The sequence below is a fragment of the Rhinopithecus roxellana genome, chromosome 6 (assembly GCF_007565055.1).
Source record: "Rhinopithecus roxellana isolate Shanxi Qingling chromosome 6, ASM756505v1, whole genome shotgun sequence".
Lineage (NCBI taxonomy): Eukaryota > Metazoa > Chordata > Mammalia > Primates > Cercopithecidae > Rhinopithecus > Rhinopithecus roxellana.
Window position 1 is genome coordinate 97,946,841 of NC_044554.1, and position 16,408 is coordinate 97,963,248.

Below are 16,408 nucleotides of genomic sequence, written 5' to 3' on the forward strand. Positions count from 1 at the left end.
TCCAAGCTCAGAGGTTGTCACATTTTAGCACGCATCAGAATCACCCACAACAGTGCCATCCAATAGAATTCTATAATGATGAAAATGTTCATATAAACTTTCTAATATGTTAGCCATATGTGGCTTCCTGAAATATACCTGAAATAGGACTAGTATAGCTGAGGACCCGACTTTTAAATGTTATTGAATTATAATCAAGTTCAATGATCACATGAGGCTAGTGAATGCCCTGTTGGACAGTGCACACTGGGGGTGCTTCTTAAAGCACAGGAGGCTAGGCCTGATGGCTCATGCCTATAATCCCAGCACTTTGGGAGGCTGAGGTGAAAGGATCACTTGAGCTCAGGAGTTCAAGACCAGCCTGGTTATATAGCAAGACCCCATCTCTACAAAAAATGTAAAACTTAGCCAGGTGTGATGGCACACACCCATGGTCCCAGCTACTCAGGAGGCTGAGGTGGGAGGATCCCTTGAGCCCAGGGAGGTCAAGGCTGCAGTGAGCTATGATTGTGCCACAGTACTCCAGCCTCGGCGACAGAGTGAGATCCCATCTCCAAAAAAACGAAACAAAACAAAACAAGAGAGAGAGAAAAGAAAAACAGCAGTGATGAAATAGGTGAACAGAATTCATTAAATAGTTTTAACTTCCAGCTGCAGGCTCTGGGAATCTCTAGGGTGAATTACTTAGAGTCTTCTGGACCAGGGCTACCCGAATTTAACTCCTGGATTCAAGCAATCTTCCCATCTCAGCCTCCTGAAGTGCTGGGTTTATAGGCATGAGCCACTGCACCTGGCAGCCTGCAGTTTTTTAAAAAGCAAGCATTCTTTTATTGTTGAGCACCTGCTATTCACCAGGCACTGGGCTAGAACAGAGAGAATTTAAAGATGACTAGGACATGGTTCCTGATTTTAGGGAAGAGCTCAGCATCTCGTGGTGACAATATTAATGAACAATGCATATAAAACCAGAGCAGGCTGGGGACGGTGGCTCATGCCTATAATCCAAGCACCTTGGGAGGCCAAGGCAGGCAGATCACTTGAGGCCAGGAGTTCAAGACTAGCCTGGCCAACATAGTGAAACCCTGTCTCTACTAAAAATACAAAAATTAGCCAGGTGTGGTGATGCATGCCTGTAATCCCAGCTACTCAGGAGGCTGAGGCAGGAGAATCACTTGAACCTGGGAGGCAGAGGTTGCAGTGAGTTAAGATGGTGGCACTGCACTCCAGCCTGGGCAACAGAGCGAGACTCTATCTCAAAACAAACAAACACACAAAAAAACACAGAAAACCAAAGGTAGGGGTCACGAGATGGCACAAAAAAAGATGGCTGAGCTCACCACCTCTACCCCTGACTCATTCTCTCAGCTAATCAAGTCCTTTTGGACCTCATCACCATCTCCGTTTACTCATGGTCCACTGTCTGTCAGGAACTGGAAGGATGGCTCAAAGGTTGAAACATTTGTCTTGCTCATCCCTAAAAACCACAGCAGCGGGAGGCAGGCAGGCAGCTGGCTCCAAGAAGAGGCAAGGGCCATGGGGAGAGATCTTGCGTCAGCCGAACTGCAACTTCTAGGCTGCATTTTCCCAAGGATGACAATTCCAAGAATCTCACTCATGCCTTCATTCAGATCTAGCACATTCCAAAGCTAAATGCAGGCTGGGCATGGTGGCTCATGCCTGTAATCCCAGCACTTTGGGAGGACAAGGCAGGCAGATCGCTTGAGCTCGGGAGTTTGAGACCAGCCTGGGCAATATAGTGAAGCCTCGTCTCTACAAAAAGTACAGAAAAATTAGCTGGGGATCATGGTGCATGCCCGCAGTCCCAGCTACTTGGGAGACTGAGATAGGAGGATGGCTTGAGCCCCAGAAGCAGTGAGCCGAGACTGCACCACTGCATTCCAGGTTGGGTGACACAGCCAGACTATCTCAAAAGAAACAACAGAAAAAAGTGAAAGCTAAATGCAAATGATTTCTGAATTATCCACATACGTCGTTCCCACCCAAATCCAAAGGATGAAAAGTTAGCCACAACAATGTATACTTGTTCATATACTTTTATGCAAACATTTCCAATGTATTTTTTTTTTTCAAGCAGTCTTGCTCTGTTGACCAGTCTGCAGTGCAGTGGTGTAATCTCGGTTCACTGCAACCTCTGCCTCCCGGGTTCAAGCAATTCTCCTGCCTCAGCCACCTGAGTAGCTGGGATTACAGGCACACACCATCACACCTGACTAATTTTTGTATTTTTAATAGAGACAGGGTTTCACCATGTTGGCCAGGCTGGTCTTGAACTCCTAACCTCATGATCTGCCTGCCTTGGCCTCCCAACGTGCTGAAATTACAGGCATGAGTCACTGCGCCTGGCCCCAATGCATTTTTTAAAATATAAATGCATCCACTCCACTGCTTTCAATCTGACTGGGAATAGCTTAGGGCATAGACTAGATTCTGTGTTTTATTTTTATTTCTCTACTGACTTTTGTATAACGTCCTGCTCAAATAGCTTCCTAGTCGGCTGAGTGTCCCTTTCTCACACAAACTGCAGTTTCCAACTGTATCTGGTGTTTGTCTTTCTTTTTTCTGAGACAGAATATTGCTCTGTCACCCAGACTGGAGTGCAGTGGTGTGATCTCGGCTCACTGCAATCTCTGCCTCCCGGGTTCAAGCCATTCTCCTGCCTCAGCCTCCTGAGTACTTGGGATTATAGGCGCTCGCCACCATGCCCGGATAATTTTTGTATTTTTAGTAGAGACGGGGTTTCACTATGTTGCCCAGGCTGGTCTTGAACTCCTGACCTCAGGTGATCCACCCGCCTCGGCCTCCCAAAGTGCTGGGATTACAGGCATGACCCCTGCGCCCGGCCTGTTTCTGGTGTTTTTCTGACCACATCCTGTGCTAAAGACTGGTCAATGTATTATGGAATTTGTTGCCCTGTCCTAGCCGTAGTACAACACAAAACAGAATATTCTGGAAAAGAGGCCAGTAGTAGGCATTTCTGCACAGATGAACACGCCGAAGGAAGCTGAAGGAAATTCGGGGTCAGAGAGTCCAAGCCCCAAGAGTGGGTCCTGCATGTCCACATGCAGAGAAGGCCACCAGGCTTGGGCATGAGACCACCAAGCTTGCGTATGGAGACCTGCAATGTGCACCGCCATCTTTCAGAGTTGGATGCTTGTCTTGAAATGCCCTGAGTCTCAGAATGCTGGTGCTTATGTCTCCCAGGGAAGTGAGGGGAGCCTGCTGGGAGGTATGGGGAGGAGAGGCGCTGGCGAGAGGGGGACCAGCTGAGGCTTGTCAGGGAAGCGTTAGGGGCTGATGGTCTGGAGGCACCACAGTTCTTGGCAGAAGGGAGCCTGGAAGTGTGGCCACTCCCCCTGCTAGTGGAACAGGACTCTGTGAGTTTCTCATGTGGACTTGGGTGACAACCAGTCCTGGGTGACAACCAATCCTGACCAGCTTGTTCCCATGGCTGCCAACTCAACAACAGACACGAGCCCTTCCTCCTCAGCAGAAATCGTGCCCATGAGCCAGCCCAGTTCCAAGTAGCAGACAGGACTGGACCAAGGACTGGCCAGGGCCATGGCCACAGTCCAGTGGCTGCCAAAGAGGTAAGACCTGTCTCTGGGCTTGTGGAGGCCTGTGCTTCAGGAGGGAGGCCAGTAGGAAGGGGCAGTGCGTGGTCTTTCTGCTCAGACGTGAAACCACCCACTTTGAAAATATCTAGGAGGCCAGGTGTGGTAGCTCACGCCTGTAATCCCAGAACTTTGGGAGACTGAGTTGGGAAGACGCCTTGAGGCTGGTAGTTCAAGAACAGCCTGGGTAACACAGTGAGACTCCCAGCTCTGCAAAAAATATTTTAAAAATCAGCCGGATGTGGTGGTGCGTGCCTGTAGTCCCAGCTACTTGCGAGGCTGAGGTGGGAGGATCACTTGAGCCTAGTAGTTTGAGGTTGCAGTGAGCTGTAATATGCCACTGCAGTCCAACCTGGGTGACAGAGCGAGATCTCTCTTTCTCTTTTTTTTTTTTTTTTTTTTTTGAGATGAAGTCTTGCTGTGTCATCCAGGGTGGAGTGCAGTGGCATGATCTTGGTTCATTGCAACCTCTACCTCCTGGGTTCAAGCAATTCTCCTGCCTCAGCCTCCCAAGTAACTGGGATTACAGGCATAAGCCACCATGCCTGGCTAATTTTTGTATTTTTATTAGAGACAGGGTTTCACCATGTTGGCCAGACTGGTCTTTAACTTCTGGCCTCAAGTGATGGGCCCACCTTAGCCTCCCAAAGTCCTGGGATTACAGGTGTGAGTCACCGTGCCCAGCTGAGACCATGTCTCTTAAAAAGAAAAGTACTGAAGAGGTTCAGTCCCTCCCTGCATGAGGGATGGAGAGACCAGAGATGGGGTGTGAATGTCTCCATTTTCCTGCCCCTTGTGCCACACACTGTGCAGGGAGAGGAGGACTGGGAATTAGGTAGTTCCCATGAGAGCCTGGCTTAGACGGGAGGGAAGACACTCACCCGTTTGGAAGAGGTTGAGTTCACACTCCAGGTAGTCAAACATCTCCACTGTTAACTGGAAACTGGACCCAAGAGGAAAGAGAGCTTACACTCCACAGCCTGAGGCCGGTCTGTTACCTGTCCCCTCCCCCGCGCTCTACACTACTGCCTCCAGTCTCCAATGCTCACGTGCGTGCGCAAACACACACACAACTCCAGCTCCAAGTCTTAGCCTCATGAATATTATGGCCATGCAGCCTGGTGAAGAGTCAACAGTGACAGTGACAGGTCGGGAGTGGTGGCTCACGCCTGTCATCCCAGCACTTTGGGAGGCCAAAGTGGGCAGATCACCTGAGGTCCGGAGTTCGAGACCAGCCTGGCCAACACGGCGGAACCCCATCTCTACTAGAAATACAAAAATTAGCCGGGTGTGATGGCGCATGCCTGTAATCCCAGCTACTCGGGAGGCTGAGGCAGGAGAAACACTTGAACCTGGGAGGTGGAGACTGCAGTAAGCTGAGATCGAGCCACTGCACTCCAGCCTGGGTAACAGGGTGAGACTGCTTCTCAAAAAACAAAAACAAAAACAGTGACAGTGACAGAGGGAGAGGATAGTTACCAGTGTTGGAGTCAGAGGGCAGAAAGCGAGACAGACAGGAAAGCTCTGGGGTGTGAAATAGCCAGGCAGGGGTTCTGGATAAGGCACCACCAATAAATAAGTGGCCCCAAGGCCAAGTCACCCAGGGGCTTTGGTCCCCACCCCAGCCACGCCCCCCCACCCCCACCAATGAGGCCCTCCATGATCCTATGAGAAGTGTCGGCATTCACAAAAGCTTTCTCCCTCCCTGGGCTCAGGGCAGGAGCCACTTACAAGTTGTTCACGTCACTTTCTCCAGCCTCATCCAGTTGGCGGTCACTCATCTGCAGGTTGCCTGGGAACCTGGGATTCTGGAAGGGAGGCAGAGGAAGGGAGTCAGGACAGGAGACATGAAGAGCTCTCTCTCAGCCAGGCGTGGTGGCACACGCCTGTGGTCCCAGCTACTTGGGAGGCCGAGGCGGGAGGATCACTTGAGCCCAGTAGTTCAAGGCTACAGTTCAAGGCCACTGCACTCCAGCCTGGTTACTGAGTAAGACCCTACCTCAAAACAAACAAAAAAGAAAAAAAAGAAAAACCAGCTGGTATCATCAATCATTGCTCAGTATCTATAGCATGATCCTGTCATCTGTGTGGTTTGTCCCTGTGGCAAAGGGAAAAGGCTGCAGAGATGGGTGGCCATTCCATCATGGGGCATCTTCATGTACAAGTGGATAATTTAGGCTCTAGGCTGGGCGTGGTGGCTCACACCTATAATCCCAGCACTTTGGAGGCCAAGGTAGGTGGATCGCTTGAGGTCAGGAGTTAGAGACCAGGCTGGCCAACATGGTGAAACCCTGTCTCAACTAAAAATACAAAAATTAGCCGGGGGTGGTGGCGCATGCCTGTATCCCAGCTCCTTGGGAGGCTGAGGCAGGAGAATCGCTTGAACCTGGGAGGTGGAGGTTGCAGTGAACTGAGATGGAACCACCGCACTCCAGCCTGGGCAACAGAGTGAGACTCCGTCTCCCCCCGCAAAAAAAAGAAAAAAAAAATCCCCATTGCAGACTCCGCTCCTGGGCTCCATGGTGCCAAGGCCTCTGAGGCTTGACCTGGCACCTGGGACACAGTTTTCCTTTGCCCCAAGTCATGCACCCTGAGATTACAAGCTCTGATCTCAATTTCAGCACCTTCACCTCTACTCCATCCCCAGCTATGCACACCCACTCCAGACTCCACCATCACCTAAAACATCCCTGCCTAGAACTCTCCACTACAGCATCTCCCTCTCTAGCTGCATCACCCAGGCCTCTGCCCTTCCAGTCCTCTCCTGCCCTCAAGCCCACCCACTACTCACACTTCTGTCTCAGAGATAGCCAGTCCCCTCCTGCTCCCTCTGCTCCCCGTCTCTCTGCCTGCCTTTGCTTCCTGGCTCAGTCTCGACATCATGACTGGTGGCCTGGTTCCACTTCCCTATGCCCTGCCTGCCTTTCCACCACACTGCTTCGAAGACCTGCTGAGAGCCTGGGTCCTTGTCATCGGCTCTACACCTAGGGCCGGCTGCCAACTGTCCCTGGAGAAAGACTCACAGCTGGTGTCACTATGCATTCATGCTCTCTGGCCTGAACGTCCGTCTCAGTCAGCTTGGGCAGTTATAACAAGATACCACACACTGGGTGGCTTAACCCATAGACAGTGTCTCGCAGTTCTGGAGGCCGGGGAGTCCAAAGTCAAGGTGTTGACAGATTTGGTCCCTGGTGAGGGCTCATGCTGGTTACGTTGCTTACATGGCAGAGGAGGGGGAAGCAAACTCTCTCCTGTTTCTCTCTCTTTTTTTATTTTTTAGAGACATGGCCTCACTGTTGCCCATGCTGAAGTGCAGTGGCATGACCATCGCTCACTGCAGCCTCGAATTCCTGGGCTCAAGCGATCCTCCACCTTAGCCTCCTGAGTAGCTGGTACTACAGGCATATACCCCCATGTGGGCTAATTTTTTTTTTTTTTTTTTTTTTTGGTATTTTTAGTAGCAATGGGGTTTCACCACATTGACCAGGCTGGTCTTGAATTCCTGACCTCAGGTGATCCGCCTGCCTCAGCCTCCCCAAAGTGCTGGGATTACAGGCGTGAGCCACTGCACCCAGCCAGAGAATGAATTTTTCTTTAATGTGTGTGGGATATTTTTGCTGTTGTTGTTTTCAAGATGGATTCTCACTCTGTTGCCCAGGCTGGAGTGCAATGACATGATATCAGCTCGCTGCAACCTCAGCCCCTTGGGTTCAAGCAATTCTCCTGTCTCAGCCTTCCGAGTAGCTGGAACTAACAGGCACACACCACCATGCCCGGCTAATTTTTTTGTATTTTTAGTGGAGATGGGGTTTCACTATGTTGCCCAGGCTGATCCTGAACTCCTGACCTCAGGTGATCCACCCGCCTCAGCCTCCCAAAGTGCTGGGATTACAAGCGTGAGCCACCACACCCGGCCAAAAAAAAAATTTTTTTTAAGAGACAGGGTCTCACTGTGTTGCCCAGGCTGGTCTCACCTCAAGCCTTGGCCTCCCCAAATGCTGGGATTGCAGGTGTGAGCCACTCTGCCCAGCCTCCTTCCCCACTCTTGTATCACTAATTGCTAAAAACTGGAAAAGTCCTTTGCTCCTCCACGCTTAGACAATACCAGCTTCCCCATTTTCTCTGCTTTCTAAAACCAGGAAAAACAAGACAGCAGTGAGCTCGAGAGCCTTTGGAAGCAAAGCCAGCTGCATCCTCATTCGACCCCAATTCTCCAAGCCCACGTGACCATTCCCTTCTGCCCTTCCATGCTATTAAAAGCTAGGGGCCTGGCCATTGGCACCGGCTGCTTCTGATGCCGCTGAACTCTGCTGTCTTTCTATACACAAGGGAAAGGGACTCCCTTGGCCTCTATCACCCCTGCAGTGCCACTGCCCTAGCTCCCATCCCAGTCCCCTTCCTCCCTAACCATCTTCCCAGTCTTGCTTTCTCCACACCCTCCCTTCTCTCCTTTTCCACCTAAAATCCTACCCTAGGCCCTTCCTCCTCCCACTTCACATTTAACACTGTACTTTTTTTTTTTTTTTGAGAGAGAGTCTTGCTCTGTCACCCAGGCTGGAGTGCAACCTCTGCCTTCCAGATTCAAGCCATTCCCAAGCCTCAGCCTCCTGAGTAGCTGGGATTACAGGTGCGTGCCACCACGCCCAGCTAATGTTTGTGTTTTTAGTAGAGATAGGGGTTTCACTATGTCGGTCAGGCTGGTCTCCAACTCCTGGCCTTAAGTGATCCTCCTGCCTTGGCCTCCCATGGTGTTGGGATTAGAGGCGTGAGCCACCACACCCACCAGTTCAATTTAACACTTTCAAAACCTCTACTCCCATCTTTTTTTTTTTTTTTTTGAGATGGAGTCTTGCTCTGTTGCCCAGTCTGGAGTGCAATAGCAGCATCTTGGCTCACTGCAACCTCTGCCTCCCAGTTTCAAGTGATTCTCCTGCCTCAGCCTCCTGAGTAGCTGGGAGTACAGGCGTGAGCTAATTTCTTTTTGTATTTTTAGTAGAGATGAGTTTTGCCACGTTGGCCAGGCTGGTCTTGAACTCCTGACCTCAGACGATCCGCCCACCTCGGCCTCCCAAAGTGCTGGGATGACAGGTGTGAACCACTGCGCCCAGCCCCAGAAGATCTTAAATCCAATTCTCACCTTTCCCCACCTCCTCATGACACCTTTACCAGAGCCCTGTCCTTGCTCCAATCACAGGCTACAAGGCCCCTCCCCTCCACACCCTGAGCCTCTCCCTCCTGTTTCTTTGTCTTGCAATCCAGACTGAAGGCAGCCCACTCCCCGCCTAGGCCTCTGACACCGTGGCCTGGCCCAGCCTCAGTTCTGGTTTATGTTGCCTCCTATGTGCCCACCCCTCTGCCTGACCCCCTATTGTCTCCCACAGTTGCCAGACCCCTGCACACCCCTCAGCTGTTCCCCTCCCCCACCTCACAGTATCCATCACGTCACCTTCTTCTCTCTTTTTTCTGGGAGACAGGGCCTCACTCTGTTGCCCAGGTGGGAGGGCAGTGATGCGATCATAGCTCACTGCATCCTTGACCTCCCAGGCTCAAGGCATCCTCCCACCTCAGCCTCCCGAGTAGCGGGGACTACAGTTGCGCACTACCACGCCCGGCTAATTTTTTAACTTTTTGTAGAGACAGGGTCTCCCTATGTTGCCCAGGCTGGAACTCCTGGGTTTAAGCAATCCGCCCTGCTTGCCCTCCCAAAGTGCTGGGATTATAGGCACGAGCAACCCCACCCAGCCTCATTTCCTGCCAATCTTCAGGCAGTCCCTGCTTCTTTGACTGTCCCATGGACAACTGTCCTAATTCTGGCTCTCATCATTGTCCTCACTGGCCACTTGGATCTTTTAAGCCCACTTTGGAAAAGTGGACTTAAAATGCGGAGTGGTCCATGTCATTGCTTTACGGCCTGATCTCCAATGGGTCCAAGGTGCGACTCAGGGGGGTGCTGAGGCCTCTGTGACTGAGATGCTGTTTTCCACCCTGCCCAGCCTCACACCAGAGTGGATTCTAAGCCAGGCATGGTGGCGAGTATCTGTGGTCCCAGCAACTCGGGAGACTGGGGCAAGAAGATCTCTTGAGCCCAGGAATTTGAGGCTGCAGTAAGCTAAGGTGATCCACCTCCAGCCTGGCCAACATGGTGAAATCCCGTCTCTACTAAAAATACAAAAAATTAGCCAGGCGTGGTGGCTCGTGCCTGTAGTCCCAGCTCCTTGGGAGGCTGAGACATGAGAATTGCCTGAACCCAGGAGGTAGAGGTGGCAGTGAGATGAGATCGTGCCACACTGCACTCCAGCCTAAGTGACAGAGTGAGACTCCATCTCAAAAAAATAAAATTAAATTAAAATTAAATAAAAAAATTAAAAGACGGGTCTGTAGGGGAGCTTGCTATAGAAATTTTAGGAATTGCTGGGTGCCATGGCTCACGCCTGTAATCCCAGCACTTTGAGAGGCCAAGGAGGGTGGATCACCTAAGGTCAGGAGTTCGAGACCAACCTGACAAAATCCTATCTCTACTGAAAAAAAAAATACAAAATTAGCCGGGCATGGTAGTGTATGCCTGTAGTACCCAGCTACTCAGGAGACTGAGGCAGGAGAATCACTTCAACCCAGGAGGCGGAGGTTTCGGTGAGCTGAGATCGTGCCATTGCACTTCAGCCTGGGCAACAAGAGCAAAACTCTGTCTCAAAAAAAAAAAAAAAAAAAGAAAGGAAAAAAAAAAGAAATTGCAGGAGTAGTTTTGCTCTGTCACTCAGGCTGGAGTACAGTGGCATGATCACAGCTTATAGCAGCCTTCAGCTCCAGAACTCAAGTGATCCTCTTGCCTCAGCCTCCTGAGTAGCTGGGACTACAGGCATGTGTCGCCACCTCTGGCTAATTGTAATTTTTTGTAGAGACAGGGTCTTGCTATGTTGCCCAGGCTGGTCTCAAACTCCTGGTCTTAAGTGATCCTCCAGTCTCGACTTCCCAAAAGGCTCAGATTATAGGCATGAGCCACCGTGCTCGGCCAGGAATTGTTTTTATTAACAGTAAAACTGGCCGGGCGCAGTGGCTCAAGCCTGTAATCCCAGCACTTTGGGAGGCAGAGATGGGTGGATCACGAGGTCAGGAGATCAAGACCATCCTGGCTAACACAGTGAAACCCCATCTGTACTAAAAAAAATACAAAAAACTAGCCAGGCGTGGTGGTGGGCGCCTGTAGTCCCAGCTACTCAGGAGGCTGAGGCAGGAGAATGTCGTGAACCCGGGAGGCGGAGCTTGCAGTGAGCTGAGATCCGGCCACTGCACTCCAGCCTGGGCCACAGAGCAAGACTCCGTCTCAAAAAAAACCAAAAACAAACAAACAAACAAACAAACAAAAAGCAGTAAAAAACCTGTAATCCCAGCACTTTGGGAGGCCGAGGCGGGTGGATCACGAGGTCAGGAGATCGAGACCATCCTGGCTAACACGGTGAAACCCCGTCTCTACTAAAAATACAAAAAACTTAGCCAGGCGTGGTGGCGGGCACCTGTAGTCCCAGCTACTCGGAAGGCTGAGGCAGAGCTTGCAGTGAGCCGAGACTGTGCCACTGCACTCCAGCCTGGGCAACAGAGTGAGACTCCGTCTCAAAAAAAAAAAAAAAAAAAAAAACCCAGTAAAATCAATGCTTCTGTAATGTTTTCATAAGGCAATCTAGTGGCTAGGGTTACCCTTTCTTTTTTATGTTTTTTTGAGACAGTGTCTCACTCTGTCGCCCAGGCTGGAGTACAGTGGCGTGGTTTTGGCTCACTGCAACCTCCGCCTCCTGGTCTTGGGTTCAAGCAATTCTCCTGCTTCAGCCTCCCGAGTAGCTGGGATTACAGGCATGCATCACCACCACGGGTAATTTTTGTACTTTTAGTAGAGACGGGTTTCACCATGTTGGCCAGGCCAGTCTTGAACCCCTGACCTCAGGTGATCTGTCTGCCTCGGTCTCCCAAACAGCTAGGATTATAGGTGTGAGCCACCATGCCTGGCCAGTTGTTCTTTCTAGTTGCAAAATGGGGAACAAAGGGTGCAGAAGACATGGGCCAAACTCCCAGCCCTCATCACGTCCTATGGGCCTGGCAATGGCTTTCCTCTCCCACAGCTGGGGTACATGATGCACACACTTCCTCAGAAGCCTGGGCTGTCTATTACCTGAAAGAGCCGACAACTGAGCCCAGGGAGGGGCTGAGGGGATACAGCAGGGGAGGCGGTGGTGGCGGAAGAATTGTCCGCAGAGACTCACTTTGGTGTGGTACTCCATCTTGGTTCTCAGCAGTTTCAGGTAGATGCTGCACAGCTGGCCATACCCCTCGCTCAGGTGGCCCTTTCAGGAAGAGGAGGGGAAGCAGAGTCAACAACAAGAACATGACGGTCGCGAGATCTGAGGCCAGAAATTCTCTGGTAAAGAATCTACCTTCTTTTCTTTTTCTCCCCTTTATGTTATTTATTTAGAGATGGGGTCTAGCTCTCTTGCCCAGGCTGGAATGCAGTGGCACGATCTCTGCTCACTGCAGCCTCTGCCTCCTGGGTTCAAGTGATTCTCCTGCCTCAGTCTCCTGAGTAGCTGGGATTACAGGCATGTGCCACCATGCCTGGTCAATTTTTGTATTTTTAGTAGAGATATGGTTTTACCATGTTGCCCAGGCTGGTCTCAAACTCCTGGCCTCGAGTGATCTGCCTGCCTGGGCCTCCCAAAAGGCTGGAATTACGCTACAGGTGTGAGCACCATGCCTAGCTAATTTTTGTTGTTTTTAGTAGAGATGGGGTTTCACCATGTTGACCAGACTAGTCCTGAACTTCTGACCTCAGGTGATCCACCCACCTCTGACTCCCAAAGTGCTGGGATTACAGGTGTGAGCCACCGCACCCAGCCATCTACCTTTATTCTTAAATGTAAATAGAATCAATCTATTTTTCTTGCTTAATATGCTGCAATTTTATTCAACTTCTTAAACTTTCTTTCATTTTTTTTAGTGACCAACCAGTATTATTGTAATTTATTGAACTGACTCAATAAATTCAAATGGGCTGAAGCCAATTCAAACGGCTGAAATGTTTGCTATCATACACCATTGCAATGAACATTCCTTAAAGCACAATCCTTTGTACAAACATAAGGACTTCCTTTGATAAATTTTGGACAAAGCTGCCTACTTAAGAATGTTGACTCTGTCCAAGCATGGTGGCTCATGCCTGTAATCCCAGCACTTTGGGAGACCGAGGTGGGCAGATCACTTGAGGTCAGGAGCTCAAGACCAGGCTGGCCAACATGGTGAAACCCCATCTCTACAAAAAATACAAAAATTAGCTGGGTGTGATGGCACATGCCTGTAGTCCCAGCTACTTGGGAGGCTGAGGCAGGAGAATCACTTGAACCTGGGAGGGAGAGGTTGCAGTGAGCCAAGATCGTGCCACTGCACTCCAGCCTGGGTGACAGAGCGAGACTCCATCTTAAAATAAAGAAGATGAGTCTCCCACCTTTGGCAAAATCATAGTCTGCCTGTGGGCTCTTTTCTTCCATGTCTCTATCTAAGAACAGTGGAGGGAATATGTCTTCCAGATGGATTCAATAGACGAATAGCATCTACACTATTTACACATGGGATGGGGTCCTGAAGTGGAATCTGTCAGCCAGGCATGGTGGCTCATGCCTGTAATCCCAGCACTTTGGGAGGCCGAGGAGGGAGGATTGCTCGAGCTGAGGAGTTTGAGACCAGCCTGGCCAACATGGCGAAACCCCACGTCTACAAAAAATTAAAAAATTAGCCGGGCGTGGTGGTGTGCACCTGTGGTCCCGGCTATTCAGGAGACTGAAGTGGGAGGATTGCTTGAGCCCGGGAAGTTGAGGCTGCAGTGAGCTGTGATCATGTCACCGTACCTCCAGCCTTGATGACAGAGCAAGAAACTGTCTCAAAACATCACCACCATCACCAACACGTACACACAAGACTGCCTCCTTGGTACAGGGGAAGTACAGGTAAAAAATAAAATAACAAACGCTTGTACTCCTGCACTGAGGAAGTCCTCCCCAGGGACTATGAAGAATTCTGCAGCCTCAAATCACCACTGTGATCCGGGGAGGAAAATCTGCCCTAAATTCACAAAACCTTTAGCTGAGAATTTAATGTCGAGTGATCTCAATGGAAGCAAATGCCAATTCTCTCTGGAGGAACCTGCCTTCATTACAGACTTCAAAGAATTCCCCATAGATAAAATTCCAAGGAAGATGAGCAGCTTAAGTAGAAAATAACCGAACATAAAGAAAACTACACCGCATGGGCAAAATGCACCAAAAGTGACGGAGGACAGAAACAAATCTCTAAAGACCTTAGCTAGGCTGGGCGCAGTGGCTTGCACCTGTAATCCCAGCACTTTGGGAGGCCAAGGCGGGCAGATCACGAGGTCAGGAGATCGAGACCATCCTGGCTAACATGGTGAAACCCCGTCTCTACTAAAAATACAAAAAATTAGCTGGTTGTGGTGGTGGGCGCCTGTAGTTCTGGCTACTCAGGAGGTTGAGGCGGGAGAATGGCATGAACCCGGGAGGCAGAGCTTGCAGTGAGCCAAGATCGCGCCACTGTACTCCAGCCTGGGTGACAGAGCGAGACTCTGTCTCAAAAAAAAAAAATAGATAATAGAATTACAAAATATATATGAAATGACTTTGCTTCGTATATCTAAAGAAATAAGACACTGTTTCAAAATATATGCAGAGCATAACAAATTGTAAAGGAGGAGAAGCAGGGCTGGACACAGTGGCTCCTCCTGCCTATAATCGCAGTGCTTTGGGAAGCTGAGGTGGGCAGATTGCTTAAGTCCAGGAGTTCAAAACCACCCTGGGCAACATGGCAAAACTCTGCGTCTACAAAAATTAGCTGGGTGTGGTGGTGCACACCTGTTGTCCCAGCTACTTGGGAGGCTGAGGTGGGAGGATCACCTGAGCTCGGGAGGTTGAGGCTGCAGTAAGCCATGATCGCACCACTGCACTCCAGCCTGGGTGACAGAGTGAGACCCTGTCTCAAACAACAACCTCCCCCAGCAAAAAACAAGCAGATTTGGAAAAAAAAAAAAAATAGAACTTCAAGAAATGAAAACTGTACTAATTGGGCTAGGTGTGGTGGCTCATGACTGTAATCCTAGCAATTTGAGAGGCCGAGGCAGATGGATCACCTGAGGTGAGGAGTTTGAAACCAGCCTGGCCAACATGGTGAAACCCCATCTCTACTAAACATATAAAATTAGCCAGGCATGGTGGTGCACGCCTATAGTCCCAGCTACTTGGCAGGCTGAGACAGGAGAATCGCTTGAACCTGGGAGGTGGAGGCTGCAGTGAGTGGAGATCGCGCCATTGCACTCCAGCCTAGGCAACAAGAGCAAAACTCAGTCTCAAAAAACAAAAAAAAAAAAAAAAAAAAAACAAAAAAAAAAAGAAGAAGAAGAAGAAAAGAAAAGAAAACTGTACTAAATGAAATTGAAAACCTTATGGAGAAGTTTAATAACACATTAGACCCAACTGGAGATGAGGCAAACAGAAGGCTAGAGCTGATAAAAATTATCCAGAATACAGCAAAGACAAATAGGTGGAAAAAACTGGAAGAGTGGTTTAGAGACATGAGGGGTAGGATAAGAAAGTCTGACACACATGTAGCCAAAATCTGAGAAGGGACTGGGCACGGTAGCTGATGCCTGTAATTCCAACACTTTGGGAGGACGAGGAGGGAAGATCACTTGAGGTCAGGAGTTCGAGACAAGCCTGGCCAATGTGGCAAAACCCCGTCTCTACTAAAAGTACAAAAATTAGCTGGGTGTGGTGGTGCATGCCTATAGTCCCAGCTACTTGGGAGGCTGAGGCAGGATAATCACTTGAACCTGGGAGGCGCAGGCTGCAGTGAGCCTGGGCAACAGAGTGAGACTCCATATAAAAAAAAAAAAATCTGAGAAGGAAAAGATAGAATGGAGCACAGGCAATGTTTGAAGTGACAATGAGAAATTTTCACAACTAATAAAAGACACTAACCCACCGTCCAAAGAATCCAAAATAAATTCACTCCTAGACACATTCTAAGATGTTAAAATGGCCAGAGATAAAACACATGTTAGCTTCAAAGGAGCAAAAGTGTCTCACAGCCGACTCCATGAAAATAATCAAAGCCAGAAGTCAGTGGAAAGATATCTTGAAAATATCCTCTACGTGCTGAGGGAAAATAACTGTCACCTTAGAACCTAAACCCAGAGAAGATACCTTCTATGAGTGAGGTTGAAATAATGACATTCTCGTCCGGGCGCGGTGGCTCATGCCTGTAATTTCAGCACTTTGGGAGGCCAAGGTGGGTGGATCACCTGAGGTCAGGAGTTCAAGATCAGCCTGGCCAACATGGCAAAACCCCATCTCTACTAAAAATATAAAAATTAGCCAGGCGTGGTGGTAGGCATCGTAATTCTAGCTACTTGGGAGGCTGAGGCAGGAGAATCACTTCAACCTGGGCGGCGGAGGTTGCAGTGAGCTGAGATTGTGCCAGTGCACTCTGGCCTAGGCAACAGAGCAAGACTCTGTCTCCAGAAAAAAAAAAAAACAGCATTCTTAAACAAGCAAACACGGTGTTAGCCGCCAGTAGACTCTCAATTTTGGAAGTTATAAATAATTCAGGCAGAAAGAAAGTGATCTCAGATGGAAGGTCTATGGAGAGCACAGAATAAAACAAGGAAAATAAAACAATAACTTACAGAGTTTAAAGATAAACATAATCAAAACCAAAATATTATGCTA

General features: G+C 49.5%; 1 protein-coding gene across 7 annotated transcripts in view; it reads right to left on the reverse strand.

Moving 5' to 3' along the window:
* Positions 1-16,408, reverse strand: part of HIP1 (huntingtin interacting protein 1) — a 216,113-nt gene that overhangs the window by 48,718 nt on the left and 150,987 nt on the right. For all 7 annotated transcript variants that reach the window (XM_030932115.1, XM_030932117.1, XM_010387446.2 and 4 more), the window contains 3 exons: positions 11,885-11,965; positions 5,364-5,440; positions 4,514-4,575 (listed from right to left, as the gene is read on the reverse strand). In XM_030932115.1, the coding sequence (XP_030787975.1) occupies positions 4,514-4,575; positions 5,364-5,440; positions 11,885-11,965 (220 nt within the window). The remainder of the gene's footprint in view (positions 1-4,513; positions 4,576-5,363; positions 5,441-11,884; positions 11,966-16,408) is intronic.